Source organism: Dermochelys coriacea, chromosome 7 (assembly GCF_009764565.3).
Source record: "Dermochelys coriacea isolate rDerCor1 chromosome 7, rDerCor1.pri.v4, whole genome shotgun sequence".
Classification (NCBI taxonomy): domain Eukaryota; kingdom Metazoa; phylum Chordata; order Testudines; family Dermochelyidae; genus Dermochelys; species Dermochelys coriacea.
Window position 1 is genome coordinate 65,343,440 of NC_050074.1, and position 16,494 is coordinate 65,359,933.

Genomic DNA, 16,494 nt, shown 5'->3' on the forward strand with positions numbered 1-16,494 from the left:
CTCGTAGTGTAGACCAGGCCTTAGGTGATGTAAATAAGAAGTGGGCAGCATTATCTCCCGTAAATGTAAATAAACTTATTTTTCTTACATCAGAGGGGTAGTCGTGTTAGTCTGGATCTGTAAAAGTGGCAAAGAGTCCTGTGGCACCTTATAGGCTAACAGATGTATTGGAGCAAAAAAACTTCAGGACCAGACTTCAAAGAGAAACTGCTGAGCTTCAGTTCATTTGCAAATTTGACACCATCAGCTCAGGATTAAACGAAGACTGTGAATGGCTAGCCAACTACAAAAGCAGTTTCTCCTCCCTTGGTGATCACATCTCAACTGCTAGAAGAGGGCCTCATCCTCCCTGATTGAACTAACCTCGTTATCCCTAGCCTGATTTTTGCTTGTATATTTATACCTGCCTCTGGAAATTTCCACTACATGCATCCGACAAAGTGGGTATTCACCCACGAAAGCTTATGCTCCAATACGTCTGTTAGTCTATAAGGTACCACAGGACTCTTTGCCGCTTTTATTTCTCTTAGCTATTGGCAGAACAAGAAGTAGGCCTGAGTAGACTTGGAGGCTCTAAAGTTTGCTTTGTTTTGGAATGCAGTTGTGTAACAAAAAAGAAAACTACATATGTAAGTTACACTTTCACGCTGAAGAGATCGCACTACAGTACTTGTATGTGGTGAATAGAAAAATACTATTTCTTTTGTTTATCATTTTACAGTGCAAATATTTGTAATAAAAATAATATAAAGTGAGCATGGTACACTTCGTATTCTGTGTTGTAATTGAAATCAATATATTTGAAAATGCAGAAAAAACATCCAAAATATTTAATAAATGGAAATTGGTATTCTATTGTTTAACAGTGTGATTAATCACAATTAATTTTTAAAATCGCAATTAATTGAGTTAATCATGTGAGTTAACTGCGATTAATAAACAGCACTACTTAATATACTTTCTATCAAAATATTATAAGTTACAGAAGTCCCTTCATTTTATCCCTCTGTTGCATGGTGATAAGTCTTCCTGTCTCACAAGAGAGTTGCAAGGCTTAACTGATTCACATTTAAAAAGGTTTTTTGAGATACTACAATGAAACAGGCTATATAAACTATTATTGTATAACAAAACAAGTGGCTGTAAGCTATATTTCTCACTTACTTGATTTGCTTAGCGTTTTTGTACCGAATGAAGATGACAATAGGGTAGATATGAACACTGTGAAGCCGTTCAATGGCATGAGGAGCAATGTCCAACAGACAATGACAGTCCTAAAAACAAATATTGGGGTAGAAAGCATAAGCAAACTTACATTTATATGACAGGCCATTCAGCATATTTTCAAAGCTTTTTACACATAAAATATGTTGTAGCAGTAACTACAAAGTGCATTGTATGTAAAGGATTTATCAATCCTCAGGATGACAAAAATACCTGAAACAATAAACCCTATTTAGAGTACAAAAAAAAAAAATCTATCAATAAGAAAGGCACTTATTTGAGGATATTTATATTAAATTGAAAATTTATCTTAAGACAGATGGAATCAACTAATCTCAAACCTATTGCAATAAAAGATTTAAGTATTCATTTATTTTTATCTTTAAGAACAGATTAATAGTCTTTCATATCTCCTAATGAGACCAAATATGCAGCTCTACTCCTTTAGCGGTAAGAGTATATATATCTGGTTTGACAGAACACATTTTAATTCTGTTAACATCAGTTTAGAGGTTTCTTTTTTGCAGTGTTTATGCACTGGCAATTTTCATGCACTCTGAGCAATGTCAAGAAACAAAGTACTTAACTTTTTATTTTTCAAAATATTTTTAATTCAAACTATGCAATGCACAGAATTTCTATTTTTAACTAATATTAAGATGACTTTAAAAAGAACCACTAACACAAACAATTTCTCTACATCTAGGATTATAAGAGGGTCTTTAAATAGCGACATGATATAACAAGGTAACAGCGTTTATATTAAATTACCTTGTTTTTCTCAATAAGAAAATGCCCTGGGAACAATTCTTTGATAATCTTTTGAAACAGAATACTAGTACAATTTTTTTCAGGAAACACATTATATAATAATTATCTGTACAGTGAACTGGAGAAGATACCATAAAGAGACAATCACCTTCTCTGTTATCTCTTTTATTGAAGCTACTGTTGTCACATCAAAATGTCCACTCCTTCGTTTGTAATCTATAAACAAACAGTCTTTCACTCCCCGTTCGATGGCTTGTTGGGAAGCTTTCATCACTTCTGTTGTTTCAAAGAACAAAAATTGATACTTTGTTCATTTATATTTCTTAACCACAGAACAAGATTTACAGGATATTATATAGAATTTCACGGTCCTGCTTTTTCCTACCCCTCCTAGAAACTTTGTGCTACCCTTTAATCTAGTTGTTAGGCCAGATTGTGTTATTTCTACAAGTACAAATAAACATTACATGGCAAAACACACAAAGTTGCTCTCAATCTTTGTACACTTACCAAGGGGACATCTGCAAAATTTTCCAGGAGATTCTTTGACTAACATGTCCTTCACAGCATCAGGTAATGGTCCTAGAATGAGTACGGGCCTGGGAGAGGTACAATCCACCTTCTGTACACGCTGATAAGCCAGACTCACAGAATCTAAAAACAAAAAAGTCACTTATGCACAATTTAAAATGTTTTTGCAGTATCGTTCAGATAATTAAAGGACACACATCTAATTACAAAAGGTTTGAACATAAATCTTTGGCAATGGACAAAGGGCCTGTAGTCCTGTTATGAGAAGCTGGAATTAAAGGATTTAAACCATGCTGGAGGCATAAATGTCAAAAGGCTCTTGGGGGGGGGGGGAGGGGAACCCTGCTTAAAAGGTTAAATTTAAATATTCATACGTCAGGGGATGGACTTTTTCTTTTTAAATTAATAAATTACAAGCACTAATTTGAGATGATGATCTGGTTTGTTATTTAATGCCTATGTTGGTGCCTGAGGACAATGAGTGTCACAGTACACAGATGATTCTCCAGTGTTTATATGTAGACCAAACAGAAAACCACACTTTTCTCAGGGGTTTTTCCATAGCCTTAAGAAAATTACATATAACAAAGGCACTTGCCATCCAAGAAAGGAATGGAGTCTGTACTGATTGTATCGAGAGCCAGTAAATCTTTTCCATCTTTGGAACCACTTCGCTTGTGTTTATGCTTTCTTCTAAAGAATGATCTTCGAGCTGCTGCTGACAGAGTCTTAGTGGAGCTGTTTTCATCTTTAGCCTCAGACATACTGTGTCTCCTATAGAACTCCTGGTCCATCCTACAGTGAAATGGGTTGAATAATTGTATTAGGTTAGTACCAACACATAGGGATTTTAAGAGCCATTCTTCACAAAAGAAAAGAAAAATATCTAACATCACTAAAGAAAACTTGTATAGGACAATTGCCAAATGATCTCAAGCAGCATCAACAGAATATCCATAATCTGAAAAGCTACCTGAAACTACTATTGATCAACATTGGAAGAATATATCCCATGTATTATATATCTTAAATCTGACTTTCTGGGCTTTTCTTCAGGAACACTAGTATGTGGGTAAACATAATAGCGCTGGAAAGAGATTGACAAGTTCTGGCTGAGAATTTTGGGGAAGATTTTTAAAGGTAATTAGGAACCCAATTCCCAGTGAAAGTCAATCTCCGCCTACATAGTCAGAATGGAAGGTACCACATTTTTGGTTATAAGATGCTGCACATTGTATTGCCATTATTGTTTCTGCAAACTAAGTGATTAGTTTTGTTTGACATTCTAACACAAAATTACTATCAAGCAGTTGTATTTAAAATGGAAGCAAACTTACTGCACACATAACAGGTATCTTTCTGTTTGCAAAGTGGGGTCAGTTCCTTACTTATCTCATAGGAACAATGTGAGGATAATTATGTCTATACTGTGTTTTCAAAATGTTATGTAACAGCTAGCCTACGTATTAGCATAGCTTCTATTGTCAAGAATTGCTTACAAGTTCTTATGAGGGAAGAAGAGAAAGGAAGTGCAGAAATAGCAGTGGTCTTAAAAAGGTGAGACTATTTGCCTGCTGAGTGATACTGAATGTGACTGCATTAAACAGCTGAAAATGTAATGGCTGAATAAAGATTATATTCTGCCCTTGATCTTGGTGAATATTTCCCTTTGGTAATAGTGGATTGTTTTGGGTACATAGTCCCCAATTTACACATATCATAATTCAAAAGGCAGTGACTGTCTAAAAATGTGTCTGACACCCCCAATTTAAATGATATTTCTGTGTAAAGTCACTTAGGTTACTGTCTGAATCTTCTTTCACAGCACAGTACTGTGTGTCCTTTCCACTTTTAGGAGGTTACTATTAGCAGCACTAAAAATGACTTGACAGAACGTCTTATTTAATTAGATGTTATTAAAACATGCCACCCCTAAAATAACCCTTCTAGGAAACTAATACCTCACCGGAATCATAAAGCTTTGAAGACTCAAACCTGGTTCTTTTTAGTTTACAGCTCATCATTCAGGAACTTTAAGAAGCAATTTTTCACTGAGGTCACTTACATATATTTGCTGGGAATCTGTCCTCTCTCTAGCTTTTGAGCATTCTCATCCAGCTGCCAAGCCATCCAGCAACCAAAGTTCCCCTGTGGTAGAGTATCATCAACATACAAAATGTCATCCTTCTTAAAGTTTAAATCCTGCTCCACTTCTGCCAGCCGATCATAAAGTGCTCTGCAAAGAGAGACATAAATAGAGTCTATAACTGAAGCTCCACCATCTCAAGTGAAGCAAGTGATGTAGACATTTAGGAAAAATAAATGACTCTACTGGAGTTGGCCTCTAACATTACTGAGTACATGGGCATTTGGAAAGTATGCAGTTACACTTGGGATACAGGTTGCACACTTTCAGCAATTGCCAAGAATCAAGGGCTAACTGAGATATGGCATTGTGATTTGAATTTCCAAAATACACCAAAAGACTGATTTGCTGCCTCTCTGATCCCTTGCATACAATGGTCAGCATACTATTCTAGCAGATTTGTATGGACCTTTACCTTGAAACTATTTGCAACTACATGTGATTCTTGCTGGCAAAATCTAAGCTATGTAATGGACATGTGAATACCTGATATAGAATCCATCTCCAGGTAACTCTTTAATCTTGTTGAATTCTTCTATTTTGTACTGAGTCTTTACTCTGATATTTTCTCCTGGCTTCAGCATTTCAAGGTAGGCTTCCTCAGCTGTTTTATTTCGCATATCAACAGATCCATACTGTAAAATACAGAAAAACCCAAAACTCATGAGGTCTCAGAGCTGATGCTGTGTCTTAATAGATTGTAGGATTAGACTGGAGCCTGAGGAAGCATGTGAAGTGGGAGTTTGGTTCTCCTAATGGCAGATGTGTGTAAAAGGAAAACTCACCACAGCATGATACAACACTAATATAGGCACCAGTTAAAATGTCCAGTACTGAGAGAGAGAGAAGGATTTAAAAATAATCCCTGAAGAAAACGCAGTGGATATACACAAGAAGGGAAAAAGGCACCATATTCCCTTAGCTGTTCTGGACACAAAAGCAGAAAATCACAAGATTCCAAGGAGATCTTATTTAGGATTCCTAGAGAGAAAAAGTGGGTGAAGTAGGCCTGATCTACACAACAGGGTTAGGTGCACCTTACATCAACCTAGCTATGGAAACATCTTTACTTAAATTTGGCTCCCGCTGACGTCAGCGCATCTCTACGCTGATTGTAACACCACCTACCCAAACAGCAGAGAGTCATGGTTGATGTAATTAGGTCGACACAGTGTCAGTGTATTGCTTATGTCGACTGTTATCGCTTTCAGGAGCCATCCCACAATGCGCTGGATGTATGTGTACAGGTTGACATAATCTTGTAGACAAAGCTGTAATCTCTTTTATTGCACCAACTTCGGTTGGTGAGAGAGACAAGCTTTTGAACCACACAGAGCTCTTCTTCAGGTCTGGGAAAGGTACTCCCAGAGTCGCAGCAAAATGCAGGGTGGAACAGATTGTTAGCATAAGTACAGGTTTCAGAGTGGCAGCCGTGTTAGTCTGTATCCGCAAAAAGAAAAGGAGTACTTGTGGCACCTTAGAGACTAACAAATTTATTTGAGCATAAGTTTTCATGAGCTACAGCTCACTTCATTGGATGCATGCATTTGTTTTAGCATAAGCAGTTAGCACATATTGTAAGGTACTATTCAAGGTTGAGTGACCTGTTAACACCCCTGCAGTCAGAGGACAAAAAGAGGGGGTTAATGGGGTACAGATTATTGTAATAAACCACAAAACCAGTGTTTCTGTTCAGTCGATGATTTTTATTTTAGGATTCCCTAGGCAGATCAAGTGGTCTGAATCAAGGCGTAAACTTAAAAACAAACCCTGCATACCTCCTACATGTGGACCAGTATCAAAGAGTAAGCAGGTACAATGGGAACATCTACCGAAGTACTCACCTGGACTCCATCACAGTAGTAACTAGGCATCTCACAATATATTTATCCTCCCAATACCCCTGTCAAGTAGGGAAATATCCCCATTTCACAGACGGAAAAACAAGGCACTGAAAGATTAAGGGGTTGCCCAAGGTCACCAGGGAAATCTGTGATACAAGACCAACCTTCACTGTAACATGGAACCTCCCTTCTTCTTGCTTCCATCACACGGGGAGAGGGCTTGCAGTCCATAGGGGCTATTGTATCCCATCTACAGAGTCTGGGCTCAAGATTTCCCAACTAGAGCCTACTACCCTCTAGAGCACTAATTCTCAACTCCTAGTACATGTACACCAACACTAGTACTTCAGGCTTGTGTGTGGTTTGTACTCTAAACTCCCTGTCTTTAGCAAAGATAAGCCTCCGTGTAATGCCAGTGATTACCAACTATTTAACTGTGAGAGTTAAAACCAAGGCCTTGAGTCCTCAGTGGTATATTAGGCCCAAGCTAATGGGCAGGGACTCCAGAATCATGGGGTACTCCCTCCCCTCCTCAACAGTCTGTTCCAATCACAACAGAGTTTTGTGCAATTTAGGATTTTCATACTAATCCAATTTTTTGTATGCTGCTGCAGTTGTTACTCTTTCAGCGTGCTGCAAATTTTTGTACTGACAAGGAGTAAGTGCAGAGTAGGTCATGGGACAGTTTTTGTTCTGGGAAGTGGATGACTCTCCTCAGAGCAGTCTAAGGTCTTCTCTGCACTGAGGGTTTGTCCTAATTACAGCCATCTGTGTGGCTGTATCACTGCAAACCCCTCCTGCAGACAGATGAAACTGTGGCTCATAGCAGTTTACCACATCTACACTAGGAATTATACATATGGCTGAAAGAGATTAATTTCCGATAATGGTAATTTCACATTTCCCAGCAACTAGTTGCCCCACAGCACCCTGTCCCAGTTGCCACTCCAGCCAACAATGAAATATAAGCACATTTCTACTAAAATGATCACCTTTGAAATAGTTCCTGTTAGCATTTAAACACTTATGAGACTTACATCTTAACACACCATTGAAATGATGGGGACAGTTCACAGATCTCAGAGCTCTTGTTTCAGACAGACTCAGAGTTCTCATATCATCACTTAGACATTTTTCACACTTGGAAGGGCCATCAGTCTGCACTAGGTTTTCCAGGCTTACTAATACTGGTGAAAATGAACCAGTCTTAGTCGGGGGGGGGGGGGACTTTTACCGAGTACCCCTAGTGTAAGCAAGGCCTAACATGAAGTGGAGAAAAGAATGCTTCAGGATAGAAACATAAAAGCGAACAATGTAGTTCCTACAGGCAACTGCATGTAGCTGTCAAACCTACCAGAAAGTGCCCTCCTGTAAGGAATCTAGTAGCAACAACCAATTTGTTGGACTACCATCAGGCATGCTCTCAAGCTACATGCTTTTTTAAAAATTTGAAAGGTTAGAAGGGAATATGTCTTCTATATTTTGTATCTTCACAGTTTACCTCAAGTATCATGTCTCCTGTTACTAGTCCATCAGGTCCTTTTGCTGGGCTATCATCTTCTATATCAGACACAAATATTCCATGCAGGTTTCCACCACATATCTGGATTCCAAGCTCCACTTGGGATTTTTTAATGACAACATTTCTTGGTTCAGGGGCCCTCTTGTTTGTGTCCACAGGGACCCTTTTTATAGCAATTTGAAAAAATTGTATTAGTTCCTCCATTTACCATTCAAGCGCAACTAGTCATCTGAACAAAAGCAGTCTATTTCCCTCCTTATTACATCTCTAGAGCATAAGCATCCCAGTTTTTAACTTCACCTTCATGCTTCCTATATTGTTTTTAATTAAACTAATCTTGTTGCTACATTTGTATTTGAAGTGCTTCTCAAATAGGTTTGCAAGAAACAAGGAAATTGTTTTATCTCAAGCCATGTGCTCCTGTCTATTGAAAAATGTCAGTGCACTTCAGGAAGCACATTTGATTTCCTGTCTTGTCCTCCCCCAATTTTGGAAAACAGAAAATGACAGACTACTAACCTCATGGAATTCCGGGGACTAGTTGTAGGTGTGGTTTGTTTGGATGGAGGTGTCATTGTTCCTTCATCCTGTTCACTCACAGTATCAATTATGGAATGATTGTCAGGGGTTGCAGCTCCACTGCCTTGAGGAGTGGAATGATTGCTCACTGGTTCTAAGCGAGAACTAAACAGAGAGTGAAAAATACACTGATAAATGTTAACAGTCCAACAAATACCAAACTAACTTCAGATATCAAGGAACATTCATAATTCAGATACTGGTTTTCCCTGGAATCTCAATCTGGGCTAAAATCAAGTTGAAATCAGATGAGAAATCTCAAAATAGTGCAACAGTATAAGCCTTCTAAATTTCTTTCTAGGCAAATTTGCATTACCGTTATAGTTAATGTCTTTGGGTTCTGTTCTGCAAGACTTCTCTGTGCAGATCTCCCAGTTAGGTCCTTGGTTTCTATAGGGAACTATACACCTCACTAGTATATTTTTGCTTTTTATTGCCATTTCTGAATAAGTACCGTATATACTCGTTGATTAGCCCATTTGTTTATAAGCCGGCCCCCCAAGATGGATAGGTAAAAACTGTATGACCCTTTCATAAGCTGACTCTATATTTCAGGGGTTGGCAAACTTTGGCTCCTGGCATATCAGGGTAAGCTGCTGGCGGGTTAGGATGTTTTATTTACCTGCAGTGTCTACAGGCATGGAGTTACCTAGCTAGCATTTATACTGAGGGTTTGTCTACACTTACCAGGGGACCGACGCGTGGTGATCGATGCATTGGTAGTCGGTCTATTTAGCGGGTCTAGTGAAGAGCGTAGTGTGGACCCCACAGTAAGTAGATCTAAGCTACGTCGATTTGAGTTACGCTATTCATGTAACACAAATTGCATGACTTAGATCGACTTCTCCCTGTAGCCTAGACAAGGCCTGAGCTTATCACAGTACGCACCTGCTACAAGCAGAGGACATCAGTAACAACTAAAGCTGACCAAGGAATGTGGCTGCTTAAATATTGAGGGTGTCATTAACTTGTTTTTTCCCTCTTAAGAACACTACAGTTCACCTCTATGAATGTCCAGGTAGTCTCTGCAGAGGGTAGATTTTTTTGCTTGGATCAAAAATCCAAGTGGATTCTTACAGAAACAGTCCCTTATTTTTTGATATATAGTCCGGAATATTTTAGATAAAAGTCCCCTTTTCAAAGGCCAGTAGGTTCTTTCCCCCACAACTCTGAGAAAATTCCTAAAAAAGCCTATATATAATTGCACAGACTTTGCAAAAAACAAAAAACAAACAAAAAAAACCCCAAAAATTTCAGTACTCTTTTGACAAAGTGTCAATGCTACTAGCGCTCCTAAAGCAAACCAATGTGTGATTACTGTGGTAGAAAAGAACACATTTTTTGTTTTTAGATTCATGTTTCTGAAAAGTAAATTTTTCCTTGTTTAGTCTTAAACAAAATAAAACAAATGCCTTGGTTTTAAAATGGATGCTATATACCTTGTTTTGTTTTTTCTAAGCACTCATTTTTTAAATCAAAACATCTTTAATAGTTTCAGTTTAGAATGTTTTTAGTATCTTGATAAATGACATAGACTTGACAATAGCATTTTCAAGGTCTAGCTACTTTTACCTCGATCGTGAGTGATTGCCAAGTTGATACATATGTGGGTTGTACTGAGCCAGAATAGTTATGGTGTCACATTGCTGTCCAATGATCAGTCGAGCCTGCTGCTCTGTAGCATTTCTCAGATTTATTCCATTAAACTAGAATGAATAAATAAGACATTAAACATCCAATTTTCAAAGGAAAACCGGCACAATCATTATAGGACTTACAGCATCCTGATTTGTTGATGCTGTTTTTTGAAATACGAGTCTCTCAATCTGTGGGATTGCTGCAAGATGGTTGTCTGAAGAAGGGGAAGAAAGAGCGGCTATAGAATTATTGGTTTTTCTTTTACTATTTAATTACTCCTTTGGAGGAATCAATACAACTTTAAAATTTGACAACTTGATGACAATCCTGAAATGCTTTTCTTTTTGGATGACAGATAGCATTCTACTGAAGTACTGCAAAGTTGTTTTTTTGTTTGAATATTTTCTAGTTTACATTACACCATGATAAACAGGGTTGCTAACCCGCCAGGACTGGCCTGGAGTCTCCATGAATCAAAGATTAATATTTAATTAAAGATTATGTCATGTGATGAAATCTCCAGGAATATATCCAACCAAAATTGGCAACCCTAATGAGAAATGATTTTAAGTACAGATGGGTTCAAGACACAAACTTTGGATCCAGCTTCGAATTTCGAACACCAGGTTTATGGTTGTTTGGCTCTATGGTTTTGCTTCAGATACATCTATCTTCCACAAACACTGCAGCAGAAGACTTGTCCCTTCTACACAGCCACCTTCAAAGCAGCATTATCCTTTATAAAAAACATACTTAGTAAAGTAAAAACTGATGAATAATTTGTGATGAAACTTCATATAGAATTAAAAAATTGTAATTTATGATCTGGAATATCCCTATTATTGTATCATTTATATTTTGAGAGACAGATTCTCATTCACAAGATATTTTGTATTATTTTTATATTCACACAACTGCATTTGTTTACTAAGTAGTAGAAATGTTAAGCAAACAAAATTACCTCCAGTAACTGATCACCATATTCAAGGCCAGCTTGATGGGCAATGCTCCCACCAGTTACTTTAGACACAAATATCCCACCGTTTTCTCCGCTCACAATGGAAATCCCTAGTGGCTCAGAACCCTTTTGTACTTTAACATGGCGTGGTTCTTCCATATATGGCCTTTAAGAGGAAATTGTTAAAAATTGATTTGGACAAAATGGCACTTGAAGCATAATATTGAAAAGCAACATGCATTATGTATCTGAAGTGGAATATTACGACTGGTTTAAAAAGCTACTAAAAATACTGTAAACGGCCTATGCATTCCTTAAACACCATGCAACGTATAGTGGTGCAACTAAATGTATATCAGACACACAATTATAGATACATGACTGCACAAAAAAAAGTTATGGAAAACGTGAATTATAAATACTAAGATGGTGAAATAGGTAGGAAATAAACCTGCACATTCATATTATATAAAAGTAAACCACTATATATAATATGCAATTTACAAACCATATTCCAGAAAGGTGCCTTTCAGTTTATAAATGCTAGGAATCTTAATATCCAGTGAAAATAAACATTGTAAATAATAAGGTGCTGAACCAAGAGAAGCCAATACACAATATCAGTTTTATACTTGTACACAGGGAAACGGAAATTAGTAATGACAATTAAGCAGTTGCAAACTCAAGCTTTAAGACAGCAGTTTGCATGGTAGCATTACAATTACCATGCAAATTCTCCTTGAGGGAAATTATCCAAACGTAAAATAGCACAAGGTGCACAATGCTGCTTGAGAAGGACAACCTTATATCAGGCCAACCTCAAACTCCTTAGTGATGAGAACCTAGGCCTAGGAGCCAGAGGGATTCTCAGAAAAGACCTATTACGGAACAGATATCTGAAAGATGCAGAAGATTTGAGAAGAAAAGAACACTTAGACACACAATAGTAACAGACACTAATATGTATAATGAGAGAATAGTCTATACACATTATTTTAGAAGGAAAGCCTGGTGCAGTTTCCTCCCCATCATTTCCTCCATTTACAGTACTGTTATCTGATTTGTATGTCTGTTTCTTGTTGAATAGCAGTGTTATAAAATGTTAGGTAAAGTCTTTCTGTGAGTTTCCTAGCAGAATGTGCAATTTCTACTCCTTGCTCCAAAAGGCAGAACAAATCACAACTGCCTGGGACCTATAATTTTTAATATGGTGCCCAATTCTAACCCCTTAAAAATGGCAGATCAAGACACACACTCCTGTACCACTGGGGACTTTCATGGTACATGCAAATAGAAACATTAACCTTCTAGAGAAGCAGTTCTCAACCTGCGGCCTGCTTACGGCCCAATCAGCAGTGTCTGGATACGGCCCCCATAACACAGAGAGCTGCATTTGTGGTCCACAATGGTAAATAGGTTGAGAACCACTGTTCTAGAGAGTGCTTATAAAATGGTGCTGCCGGCTCCCTGGGTAAAATTTTCAAACGCACCCAAGTGACTGACAGATAGCTTTGGAAAGGGGGAGGTTGGAGAACAAGGTGGACCTCTTTCCCCTTTATTATTGTAAAAACAACATTTATGGTTGTATTCTCTCTTTCAACATGTATTATTACAAGCACACTTAATCTACTTGAAACCAAAACCTAAATGTTCTTTTATATGCTGTTATATTAATTGAGATGTGCCAAGTGCCAGAAATCTGAAAATTTTTCCAAGACAGCATTTAAATGTCCACTTCTTTAGGACACTTAATCCATTCTGTAGACAGATGCAGCTTATCTCATATCATATTCTTAGGAATAGGGTGCAAATCACATATAATACGGCAATGCAAAATTTAGTAAATTGGATTCTCCCCCTAAAGCTCCAGTCATATCTTTGGCACCTTTATTTACTACCCCTTAACCTGTTCTCTAACCTGTTACTGCATGTATATATGAATTTCTCCATTGTGTGGGGGAAGGAGTGTTGCTGAAAACATATGGTTTTGCCCAAATTCCATGTTTTAAAATATATTTGGAGTGCATTTTCTTGGAAATGCAATCTGAACACTTCTATTCCAGTAAACAATTTTCAAACAGATAGAACTAGCATTATCTTGGGATTCTACTAAAAGCAGATGGAAATTAATTAGTAATGCACAGCTAGCAAAATATCTATAATAATAATGGAAAAATTATAATGTTTAAAAGTTATCTAACTTGATCAGTAATGTTATTAATCAAATGTAACACTTATTTCTGCTGTAACATTCACTTTATGAGGTTACAAGAATATTTTAAACTGATTGCTTCTTTTTGGTCTGCTTTTAAAAGTTAAATTGTTTTTCGTTAACATCATCGTAAATAACGTTGATATTTTTGATTCGTATTATCTCACCTTGAAAAAGTTACAGCGAGTTAACATTTTTGGGAGATCGGGGAGATGACTAAGTCTTCTAAAGCACACAAAACTTTTAGAAAAGTCCCATTTATTCAGGTCATCAGCTGTCCTCAGTAGGGATGCTTTCATGAACTGGGATCATAACGTGAAAAATAAAAACTGCACCTTCTTACTCCGCAGATCCTTACCCTACGTTTCTGCTTTTTCCACAAGCCCAGCAAAGTCAAAATGGCTAAAAGCGAGCAGGTTTTTACTCTTGCTTGTACATCAACAGAATTCTTTAAATTCCAAGCACTTATACCTGTGTAGCCCCATTAACAGGAATATGAGATTACACAGGTGTCACCGAACATATCATTTGTGCTGCCAAACTACTCTCTCCATTAGGTTATGTGCAAGAAGGGGAAAAACCCAGCTTGATCTTCAGCCCTGCAGGCTTACCATTGAATCTGACCATTAGCAGAAAGCATCTTTTTACTTGAAAACTGAATACAGTTGCGCTAATCCTGAATTTTAACCTTGTTGAAGAGATCTGCTTGGACTGAATCCTGCCAAATCAAATACAAAGCAAATACAAATGATGGTTAGGCCTGGTGGCCAGTCACATTAAAAAGTTTAGTATTAACCACAAACTACTTTTAGGGTCTTCATTTTGTTTTGACTCCTAGTGAAAAGAATCCACCAGGGACTGACATCTGAGCACACCTACCAGGAGGAGGAGCAGTCCATTTTAGGAGCTGTACCTTTTGATGAGGCCATTAATCTAACAGAAAATACCCTACCACACACATCAGTCTCAGTTTCTGGAAGCTTTAACACTACCCTAAAACTTCTGAAGAAAGAGCATGTTACACAAGCTTTTCACAACACATACATAATAATAATAAAAAAAGTAAATATTTAAAGTACACTTCAACACATATAATATACTCCTGATTTTGCACAGCCAATTGTTTACATTTCTTCACTCTAACTATCAAACAAGATGATCTCAGGTATATTTGTATGAAAGATGACGACAACTATCACCTTACCTATCTTTTCTACGTTCCCCAATTGATACTGGGCTAATAGAAATCCTAGGTAACGTAGAAAGGGAGTTCTGTGACTGGCTGCTGGCAAAAGATGATGTTTCCAGGTTCAGTGGTGACTGTGGAGGGGTTATCAGGCTAGGACTGCTACATTCAGAATGAGACAGTGAACCTGTAATAATACAAGAAAGAGATTCAGTTTTTGTATGTAATGCTTATTGTAAATGTCTTGCAATGGAGGAATCTGAAGACACACACACCCACAATACAAATGTGATACACAGTTTACATAAACATGAGAAGATATTTACACATGCAATATCCTTCCAAATGTGAGTTGATTTTACTGCTCTAGAAATTGAGAGCACTGGCTTGAAGCTATATCAGTGAGAACCGGTCACAGGCAAGCTCCTTCAACTGAATATATAAATGCATTTGAGTAATGGAAAGTCCTGACACCATAATGAAAAAGAAAATCGAGGTAAAAATGAAATAAAGATCTGAATGTTAGGGATAGTCTCAAAGGATCTGTATCTACTCTCCTGGGTTCTGGCTATAGAATGCCTTATGAAACGTTTCAAAACAACAACAGAGTGTAAGCAGCACAAGTCCATGCACATAACCTACAGGTCAAATAGTGAAAAAAATTATTTGTGAACATCTACAGTTTTAAATAAAATTTGCTTTGACTATTTTTTCTCCCCAGGAATATTTGACTGAACAAGCTGACCAGCAGATCAATCATTTGCTGCACCAGGGAATGTTGCAGATGGTAAATTTGAAATTAGTAATCACAAAAGAAACTTGTTTATAAGAGCCGTGTTCCTTCAGTCAGGGTACAGTAACATAACACATGACCTATATATGACCAATTAAAGCATCTTTAATATTTAATTATGTATACAAAATACTCAAAGCAATAATGGCAGTCAAGAACTTTCAAGCAATTTACAGGCTGAATTTTACTTGTGTAAAATATTCTCTGAAGAATTAAAATCTGTTCTGCTGTACAGTTCATTACCTAAAAAAAGGGTTAAATGAGAATAAATTGTTTCCTGAAAATAGTTTGAACAATTCTATACATTTCCAATAATTCAATAAATTTGTAAAATGTTTAAGTCCTCTAATGAAGAATGCTTTATGTAAGCAAAATATTAATATGTAAAATCCTTTGAACTGTAAATTCACATCTCGTTTAGAAAGACTTCAATTTGCCAAAGAATACAGTGTTCTAGAGCGAACAAAATTATGCATACATCTTTTATGAGTCATTTCACCGCCATTATAAAATTAGGAAATGACTTCATATGGGCCTAGAACTCTTACAGAGTGCTGTGTTGACACACTTTTATCAGGAGACTTGTGATAATTGATGTTTTCCAAGCTCCTGGAATCAAGTGCTTTCATTTGGAAAAGTTAAAAGGAACTTTCTACTCTTTGTAGTTATGAGAAAATCCTTGAAAAAAATAATTTTAAAATCCGATAATTTTTAAAACCATCTTTTGGAGACCTGACTCATGAATTTTTAATGTTCGGGGTTGGCAACAAATAAAAAGTTAAGAATAGAAGACTTTACCCCTGTCAGAGCCCAGGATGGACCTCGGATACCTTGGGGTTAAAGGGATCTTAATTCTTTCCGTCCTGTATTGCAAGTTGCTGGAAGAACCTATTTTATAACAAGAAAATGTCACAATTTATGACATATGTAAATGCAAATGGATAAAACACATTTAGGCTCTGATTCTTCAAAGACAAGCTAAATGGTCTCTATGTAGATGCAAGAGTCCAGTTCTCCTAGCAGAATCAAGGCATTACCAAAAAAAAAAAAAAAGTCCCTTTATAATCCCATTTTCATGGCTGGCAAGCTT

General features: G+C 37.1%; 1 protein-coding gene across 2 annotated transcripts in view; it reads right to left on the reverse strand.

Moving 5' to 3' along the window:
- Positions 1 to 16,494, reverse strand: part of DLG5 (discs large MAGUK scaffold protein 5) — a 185,702-nt gene that overhangs the window by 11,509 nt on the left and 157,699 nt on the right. For both annotated transcript variants that reach the window (XM_038409298.2, XM_038409301.2), the window contains 12 exons: positions 16,203 to 16,292; positions 14,630 to 14,798; positions 11,217 to 11,379; positions 10,190 to 10,323; positions 8,558 to 8,722; positions 8,018 to 8,201; positions 5,159 to 5,307; positions 4,592 to 4,762; positions 3,125 to 3,321; positions 2,506 to 2,649; positions 2,144 to 2,271; positions 1,165 to 1,274 (listed from right to left, as the gene is read on the reverse strand). In XM_038409298.2, the coding sequence (XP_038265226.1) occupies positions 1,165 to 1,274; positions 2,144 to 2,271; positions 2,506 to 2,649; positions 3,125 to 3,321; positions 4,592 to 4,762; positions 5,159 to 5,307; positions 8,018 to 8,201; positions 8,558 to 8,722; positions 10,190 to 10,323; positions 11,217 to 11,379; positions 14,630 to 14,798; positions 16,203 to 16,292 (1,804 nt within the window). The remainder of the gene's footprint in view (positions 1 to 1,164; positions 1,275 to 2,143; positions 2,272 to 2,505; positions 2,650 to 3,124; positions 3,322 to 4,591; positions 4,763 to 5,158; positions 5,308 to 8,017; positions 8,202 to 8,557; positions 8,723 to 10,189; positions 10,324 to 11,216; positions 11,380 to 14,629; positions 14,799 to 16,202; positions 16,293 to 16,494) is intronic.